The sequence below is a fragment of the Anarrhichthys ocellatus genome, unplaced genomic scaffold (genome assembly GCF_004355925.1).
Source record: "Anarrhichthys ocellatus isolate YVR2014 unplaced genomic scaffold, GSC_Weel_1.0 scaffold10, whole genome shotgun sequence".
NCBI lineage: Eukaryota > Metazoa > Chordata > Actinopteri > Perciformes > Anarhichadidae > Anarrhichthys > Anarrhichthys ocellatus.
The window spans coordinates 6,246,760-6,255,330 of NW_022280040.1; the positions used below are offsets into that span (position 1 = coordinate 6,246,760).

Here is an 8,571-nt window from a genome sequence, read left to right on the forward strand (position 1 = left end):
AAAGTCTTACTTGAATAAAAGTACATGATTTAGCTGATTTTACTTAAAAGTATATAAATTAGAAGTACTTGTTGAGCAGTTTATGTTTACTTTATGTATACTGCTGTGTAGCTCAATCTGTGACAGTGCAACATATTCTATAAACTGATGTTATGTTTTGTGTGTAAAATCTTAATCTGCAAGTATAACAATAGCCAACAGATTAATGCAGTGGAGTAAAAGTACATTTGCCTCTGAAATTAATCAAGTACAAGTACCTCAAAAATGCTCTTTAGTACCACACTTGAGTATATGTACTTAGTTACTTTCCACCACAGTAGATTACATGATCAACTGTAGTAAATGTAGCCTCTTAAAAATGAGACTTGCAATCAATCCAACACACTTATTTCAAAGAGGAATGAATAATCAAAATGTTATTTACGTTCTGCAGAACAGTGACATCACATATTGACTAAAGTAAAACAGCATGTGAGTTCCGAGTAGGAGCCGCTCCTCTTTAAGAATAAAGAGAGGAGAGAAGACGATTCATTGCTTGTTTGTTATTACTCAGCAAACCGCTGTGCAGCCTGAGAAAGAAATAACCATCAAGTTCAGGTTGATTGATGCGGATCGTTTTATTCTACAGGTGACAGACCAACAGATACATGACCATAGATAGTGAGACATGAAAAAATATATGTATTTTATATGAAATTGTTAAAAAAGAAGAATAACTATTCTTCTAAGAAGAATACCACTCATTCTAAGAAAGTGTATTTTCAATGCACAAAGCCTGAGAGACGAGACTTGAGCAGTGTGTGCCATCAAGAAATAAATAAACAAAGAGAAGTGGAGCCAATCTGGGAAAACATGCGAACAGACAGTCACTCGTCCCCAGCTTCAGATTTCAATCCAAACCATATTGATTTTAAAAAGCTCGGTCACTGGAGTTGAAATATTTAATTGTTTGTCATTCTCGTCTGCCAGCAACTGAAAGTCTGTACAAACAGCACAGCAGACATTATACTGCTCTCCTCAGCTTCATAAAACACAAAAGTGAAGCAGATATTACAGGTCGACTCATAAATCCAGAATTTCATTCAAGGTCTTCACAGAAGATTCATAAATAAGCCTGTGGGAGGAGGGGAAGGTTAGTCATCACATACACCAAAGATCAATAACTTTATTTATCTAAAGAACACATCACAAGTGTCTCGTGTCCCTCCCCTCTAACCTCTGGATGTCTCTGGCGTCTTCAGATGCGACTGCGTGTTTGTGAATCTGCCGCTGGACAGATGTGGCGGCGCTCTTCAAACCCGCTTTAGACTGCCCCGCTAAAAGTGTCACATATAACAAACTGTGATTTATCTTTACGAGCAAAACATTATGTCTGATCTGCTCTTTTTAATGACTCAAATCTAAATTCATGTCACGTAAACTCACTGTGGCTTATGACCGCCAAGACGTGCAGGACGGCGGCCATCTCATTCAGACTGCCGATGGCCTCAGAGTCGCAGGACGAGCTCACTTCTGTCAGAAATGCCCTAAAGGACACGTTCAAAAACAAAACAAAGCTATATGTATAACATTCAGTTCACTCACAGTGTGAGTAAGAGAAAGTGGACGGAGGATGTTCACCTGGTAAGAGAGGACGATTTGAGGATGACAGACAGCAGGACGCTGGACAGAGGAGGCATGTCCTCCACTGACTCTGGGGTGATCACCTCTTCAGGATGGGTAATCTAAAATAAATAAATAAATAAATAAATAAAAAAAAAAAAGAGCACAGCCGCATTCATCATTGCCTTGAGGGATTTGCTGGAGAACGTCATCGTTCAGGTCGCCCAGGACGTGTGCGATGTATATTGGTAAAAGACAAACGCTCCGGCAGGTCGGTCGAACCTTCTGAAGCAAATGTCTCTTCTCCACGACGATGACGGCGAAGAGAGTGGAGAAGACCCCGCAGAGAGGAGCTTTGTCCCAGGCCTGTGCCGCCTGGAGGAAGTCCGCCAGGCTGGGAACGGCTGACTGACACAGCTAGAGCACAAAGAGGGAGATATTCTTAACACAAGAAATACAAGAATGGGGAAAAAGTCTAAAGGAGAAAGCTGTACGGTGCTGGAATACTGAGAGCAACTCAAGACAGTTTGACAGCCTGTTATAAAAAATAAATAAAAAAACATCTGATGTATTGACAACTAGAGCGAAAACAGCTGGTGTGAAGTAAGAAATAAACAAGTGTAGTTTATGTACAACATAAGGTAGTGACAGAATAAATAAATCAACACACTTGGAGTCCGCGTACCCGTTTTCCCTCCTCTGGTTCCTTCCTAAGACGGCGAGCCAGGAGCTCTACAATCTTCTGGAAGATGTTGGCCACCACACCCAGAACAACAGTGGCTGCGTCTTCCTCCTGCTCCTGAGCCGGGTGGTGGTTGATGTCCTCGGGTGCGTAGCCGTCTGCCACCTCCTTCAAAATCAGCAGCACCGCAGGAATACACAGGTAGCCTGCCTCTGGACACACGAGGGAGAATACATCGTCTGTAAAGAAGCGTGATGCTGCAGGACTGTTAACCGTGTTCTAGCACCCTCGCTGTATGTTTCACTGTAAAAGACATTTGAAACACTCACCTGAGAGGAGGGTGAGCGAGCACAAGTGGAGGATTTGACCCTTGAACGTCTCATCGGCCAAACCCACAAGTAGAACGTCTCGGCACACCGACAGGAAACTCTGGTGAAATGCATCATCATCATTATCATGATGAATGGAGAGGAGGCCGAGTTATTGTGGGGCTACGTTTCAGTAAAACGTTGGTTTCTACGGCTAGCTGGTGGCCTGCAGGAGGTGCCTACAGCGTTAGTGAGACGGGCACTGAAACAGGTTTCTGTTCAGCAGCAGTCATGTGGTGACAGGCGAGAGAGAATAATGTCACAAATAAAAGAAAATAAGCCCGTTTCAGTGCGGCGGTACGAGCTCGAGCCGGCATGCACACGAGCGTGTGATGAGGAGTCTAAATGTACCGAGCTGAACCGAGAGTCCTGGAAGCAGGAGGCAAAGAGAACTCAATGTTTTGGATAACGACACAACTGTGCCGCCAACAGCCGCGGTAAAAAGGCTATTAACAAGTATCACAAATATATTACGATTGTCTTATACTGAGAGCTCTTGGGTTTCTATTTGAGGTTGCCACATTTTGTGGTGAAAGATATAATGACCAAACTATTATTCACTTCAACACATTTCTATGTGCAGCTGTAATATTCTATTATGAAAATGTACTCACTAAAATCACACTGGAGAAGTGCGTCTCAGCTCTCTTAATGGAGATCACACACACACACACACACATTTTCCCCCCATTTGCCCAAATTAAATGCCGGTGCTTAATGCAGACCCGCATATTCAGCAAGTCATTCCGGCTTCACTAATTACAGTCGGGCAAAGCTCAATGTAGTATCTGCCCGACATGCGTTTGTTCCGGCTCAATTAATCCTTTTAGTGGACGTTTCCCAGTCTACAGTCTACAGTCTACAGTCCTGTACTGAAAACATGGAAGTCGGCTTAATGTTTACATTAGTAACAATAGAGCTCACCTCAGTTATCTTTGCAGCAAGTGGCTGCAACTTCTCCTCCTTCTCCTCCTCATCATCATCATCGCTGGTACGTTTAGCCAGGAGGGGCAACACCCTCTCAGCTACCCACGCTGCCACGTGCTCCAGAGAGAGCAGGTAGTCTCGACCCTCTGAGGACTGGGACAGAAACAAAAGGGCTTCATCTTTTTAAAAGTGATCAAACGGGATGAGAAGTAATGGGTGCAAAACGTAGGAACTCACGCTGTGTTGCAGATGTGCGCCGAGACGTCCGTGATGCATGAAGACCTTCAGCGCCGTCTCCACACCGGGACTTTTGGGATCTTCAGTGGCGGAGCTGAGGTGAGTGTTCAGCACTGACTGTTGGGACAGATATTGAAAATACATTTATATACTCTCGGTATAAATGCTGAAGATGAATGTATTTGAGCAGGGGAACACACTCGGGTCTGTTTAAACATCCAACACTGATGAATAACATCCAACATACCCTCCAGCTTCCTAGAACTGTATGGAGCTGCTTCAGAGGTCGAGGACCAAGAGCCAGGACTCCCTCCCGTGTGAGCGTGTGGCTGAACAGGTACTCCAGGTAAGCCAGGGCCAGGTCTGGTTTGGCCTCCACCGTCACCTGGACACGCACCTTCCGTTTGGTGTTGTCCTGAAGTTAAAAAGGAAGAAGACTTTTATAAAGAGCGACGAGGGATGCTCACGGAGAAGCCCAACACGATAATTCAGGCCCTTCGGTGTCTCGCTGACTGACCCCTTGCTTGGGCAGAGCCTCGGTGAGCCAGTCGGTGACGAGCTCCAGGATGTCAGCGGCCTGGCCCCAGCTGCACATGCAGTCTAACAGCTGGCCGTACTGCGCTGGCACTGCTCCCGAGTCCATCCTCCTCAGCCTGGACAGGACGCCACAGCTGAGAGCGGGATGAGAGAGACCGGCTTAAGACAGCGAAAACAACAACAGTGAAACGAGAGGACGAGGAGATGCGGCTGCAGCTTACCTGAACGTTGGAACTGCAGCCGGGGGCATAAATGAGGCCAGCTGTATGAGAGGAACGGTACATCGCTCGTCCTGGGAAACACAAAGCAAGAAGGTTTTACAGTAACAGTTGTTAATTGATGGAAGAAAAACAACACGGTGGGAGGTTGAAGTACCTCAAAGGCCTGGAAATACTTGGCCATGACATTTCCAAACTTGGCAAAAGTGTACTTCTGGGCCTCTTTGTTTTGTTTCAGGGCCTTCTCGACACTCCTCCACAGGATGACCACGACCTCCAGCAGACTGGACACGGCAGCCATGTCTTTCCCCAGCAGAGGTTCCGCCTGCTGGGATCACAATCATGAACTCAGACACACAGCATACGTTTCCATCTCATCTGGATCAAATATGATCAAACAGAAACAAAGAGGATTCAAGCAGACAAACTATGTAGCTACAGTTACCTTGAATTATGTATTTCATCGCGACTAAATACCGTTAATATCAACCTTTTGTATGGATTTGCCCGTTCCACGGTTCATACCACATCTTTCCATGTTAAAACACATGAAAGTAGAGATGAAACTATTAGTAATAAGGTTGAATTTGTGGAGATAAAGTAACTATCTTCATTGATTGATGTCTCTGTCTTACTGCGCTGCTCTCCTTGTTGCTGTCGTTAACTTCGGACAGGTCACAGTCAGTCTGGATACAGCTGTTCACGACGCGGCGAATGGCCAACATCAGCTTTACTGGAAGAGAAGACAAAACAATGAACGAACTGCGAAATGCAACAGTTCATTTCTTTTTTTTTTTAAATAAGGCTTCCAGAAACACAGCACTGACTTATGTTGGTGGGGGCCGTGTGTTTGTGGGCGTGCTGGTAGAACTTCCTGGCAGCCATGGGGTTCATCTGGATGAGGGTGATGCAGCGGCAGCACCACTCCCTCTCCGACTCGTTGACGGGGAAGAAGGACTTGAAGAGCAGATCGACGATGCGCTTGGAAACCGAATGGGAATCGATAGCCAGACGGGCCAGCAGGTGGTCCATGTTGCACACGTCCCAAAACTGGAGAGCGGTACACAAGAAAACCTCTTCGTACACGTAGACTTCATTGTTTGCACCCGTCTAGCTACTATGTGTATTTTAGAGACAGGTCATTTCTGTTCCAGATAAATGTCTTCCCCCATCTCAAGTAATACGTTTCCCTTCGTTGTTCGTGTGGGGAATACTGAGTGCACTTTTACAGTACCTTGGCAGCACGCACCGCCTTGACCTTGATGAGCATGTCCAGGAAAGCTATGCGGACTTTCTCAGAGTTGTCATGAAGGCTATACTTGAGAGTCGGCAGGAGCTTTTCCAATATTGGATGGCTGAGACTGTTGTCCAAGACAATAGTCAGACACTGGGGAGAACATTACACACAAAGCACAAGTCATTAAATACCCAGAGTACTGCCAGTAAAACCAGTTGTCCTAATGTGTGCAGTTAAATAACGCTGACAGTTTGGCATCACAAAATCGGGACAAGAATTTAGCTTTAACTCCCCATGTTGATATCTTCCAGGACTAGACACTGACCTTAAAGACTGAGCACCGGACATCCGGGGAGCTGCTGTCAGCCGCCAGCTCCATCACCAGCTTCTTCAGGAAGTCTGCGATGATTGTGGGAGGGAGGAGCTCCCAGCACTTGGCCAGGATCTTACAGACTCCCAGAGTAGCGTTGGAGCGCACGGTGGGATGAGGGTCATCAAGGAGGCCCTGAGGATGAGACGCGGGCGGTTGTAACGGCGCCACTTTAAAGCTCAGTGTCCGTGTGTCTGTGTATTCGGATGTGTTCTCACCATTGCTATGTCCAGCTGCTTCTGAATGGCCTCGTCTATATTCTTGTTGTTCTGCTCCGGGTCGTGGACTGGGAAGGCCTCAGTGAAAAGCAGAGTGGCATTTGCACGCACCTCAAAGTTTGGAACCTGAAGAAAATCAAACGGAAACACATTAGACTAGAATACTAAAAAAAACTAGTATGCAGTTAGAAATCTGTATCCGTACACTTAAAGCTTTCCAGAGAATGGGCTTGTAGAGGTTACAGAGCATCTTGTCCACCTTGTTGCAGCCTTTCCTTGAGTGGAAATAGCTCACAATCTGCGTATGAGAGCAAGGAGACCACACAAAGTGAGTATAATGTGCACAACATGAGCTTAAAACAATAAACGAAGCAGCTAATGGGTCCACCTGGCGGACTTTGGCGTAGACGGGAGACGTTCTACGAAGGAAGATCGCGTTCTGCATAAAATCCTGAACGCACGAGCTCTCAATCGTCTCCAGGAAGTCCCCGCTGGCCTTCTTCCATGCTCTGAAGTAGATCTCCATGATGTGAGTAGTCATGGTCCTGCACAGGAGGATGTATGGGTGAACGAACATGGAGATAACATGGACTACAATCAAACAGAACAAAGCAAGCGTCTTACTTGCTATAGAACTCCAGCTGGTTTTTAATGGTGCCGTGAATAACCCAGATGAAGTCGACGTTCCAGCTGAACAGAAACACCAGGAACCGCTTTCCCTGTGACAACACACACATCATCAAAACACACCACGACAAGATACAAAACAGAGACTCACACACACACACACACAGCGGCTTAACATCACTCTACTCACGTCATCGTTTCTGATGTAAGTGGGACGATGAAAGCACTGCAGCAACAAGTCGATGATCTGCTTGTTTTCTTCCGACGTGTAGTCCAAACTCAAAAGCACATCGTGGAGACTCCAGACTCTCTGGATCTCAACACCCTGGACACAGAGAGAACGCATCAAAGCTACTCAGAAGAATAGAGAGCGATAACCTAAAGGCCCAATGAGGATTGATTTGATGTATAACTGAGGATATATACTGACGGGTTTCTTCAAAGTGAAGCTCTTCTGCAGAGAGATCAGGAACGCCGTGCGGCCAAACTGTTCCTTCTCCTTCAGGCCTTTCTTCCACCAGGCCTCGCACAGCGTGTGGACGTGGAGCTGCAGAGGAGCCTCGGAGACCGGCAGCGACACCAGAACCTCTGAGGGGGGAAAGACACAAATTGATCCACCTTGAAGATACAACAATTTAGCAGAGAGAGAAAAATCAGCGAGGACACCGACCGTGAAGCCTGCGGATGATTTCCAGAAGGGCGCTGTAGGCGTCGCCGCCTTGTAGGACCTTTATGGACACGTCAGCCACTAGTGTCACGCCATCCACGACGGCCATGACATGCGTCTGAAGGAACAAATAACAGCGGATATCCCGTCAGAATATACAATTGTAATGACATCAAAGTTAATGTCACAACTTGTACATGAACTCACAGGGTCCACAGCCGACTCCACCTCCATGCCCTCTTCCCTGCCGTCCGCCCAGCGCTCTGGAGGTAACTCCTGCAGGACGTCCTGAAGGAGGGAACCCAGTTTTCCCCAGAGAGTCAACCTCTGGTCCCTGGGCATCTCCTGCACCACCTCCTCCACATCGAAGGGCTCCGCTTTGTCCTTCTGCGCAGCGACACAGACAAGGAGAGACTTAAGACACACAGGACAGACACACTGACAGATATAAAAACATACTACCACACAACATCTTATTCCTAGCAGTAGAGGACTTATAGCAAATGTGCAGACACTGTCAGAGCGCATCACATTTAAGACTAATGTCCTAAATCATATTCCCAAATTGTACCTGTACTACAGTTCACACTCGGTATATTTAAGGTTCCTCTGCATGTAGTTGCCGGTTGTAGATCATGTTAAAACTGTTTGTAGTCAAATTCCAGATTTTAGAGTTGTTGTTTTAACTTTATGGTCGTTTTGGAGGCTGCAGTTTGTAGTTTTATTTTATAGCTTTATACCGAGATGTGTGATCATATTCAGTTTATTTCGTCTCTAGGAGATGATGGCTCTGAAGGATTCATGGTTTTATATTTAGTTTACGCTAGAGAAGTTTCTCTCTCTCTCTCTCTCTCTCTCTCTCTCTCTCTCTCTCTCTCTCT

General features: G+C 46.1%; 1 protein-coding gene across 4 annotated transcripts in view; it reads right to left on the minus strand.

The window, feature by feature from the left end:
• Positions 1–602: 602 nt before the first annotated feature.
• ncapg2 (non-SMC condensin II complex, subunit G2) overlaps positions 603–8,571 on the minus strand; it is an 8,837-nt gene continuing 868 nt past the window's right edge. Inside the window, exons 3-27 of one of the 4 annotated variants that reach the window (XM_031850014.1) lie at positions 7,898–8,077; positions 7,694–7,808; positions 7,454–7,611; positions 7,214–7,348; positions 7,021–7,115; positions 6,785–6,941; positions 6,602–6,694; positions 6,397–6,522; positions 6,134–6,313; positions 5,806–5,958; positions 5,399–5,621; positions 5,207–5,304; positions 4,729–4,896; positions 4,575–4,645; positions 4,334–4,487; positions 4,064–4,231; positions 3,817–3,933; positions 3,577–3,732; positions 2,614–2,713; positions 2,288–2,496; positions 1,885–2,019; positions 1,621–1,724; positions 1,426–1,526; positions 1,217–1,316; positions 603–1,114 (exon numbers count right to left, since the gene is read on the minus strand). In XM_031850014.1, the coding sequence (XP_031705874.1) occupies positions 1,063–1,114; positions 1,217–1,316; positions 1,426–1,526; positions 1,621–1,724; positions 1,885–2,019; positions 2,288–2,496; positions 2,614–2,713; positions 3,577–3,732; positions 3,817–3,933; positions 4,064–4,231; positions 4,334–4,487; positions 4,575–4,645; positions 4,729–4,896; positions 5,207–5,304; positions 5,399–5,621; positions 5,806–5,958; positions 6,134–6,313; positions 6,397–6,522; positions 6,602–6,694; positions 6,785–6,941; positions 7,021–7,115; positions 7,214–7,348; positions 7,454–7,611; positions 7,694–7,808; positions 7,898–8,077 (3,348 nt within the window). In that variant the 3' untranslated portion in view covers positions 603–1,062. Of the gene's footprint in view, positions 1,115–1,216; positions 1,317–1,425; positions 1,527–1,620; positions 1,725–1,884; positions 2,020–2,272; positions 2,497–2,613; positions 2,714–3,576; positions 3,733–3,816; positions 3,934–4,063; positions 4,232–4,333; positions 4,488–4,574; positions 4,646–4,728; positions 4,900–5,206; positions 5,305–5,398; positions 5,622–5,805; positions 5,959–6,133; positions 6,314–6,396; positions 6,523–6,601; positions 6,695–6,784; positions 6,942–7,020; positions 7,116–7,213; positions 7,349–7,453; positions 7,612–7,693; positions 7,809–7,897; positions 8,078–8,571 lie in introns of all 4 variants that reach the window. The other 3 variants (XM_031850012.1, XM_031850013.1, XM_031850011.1) reach the window with 3 other exon arrangements.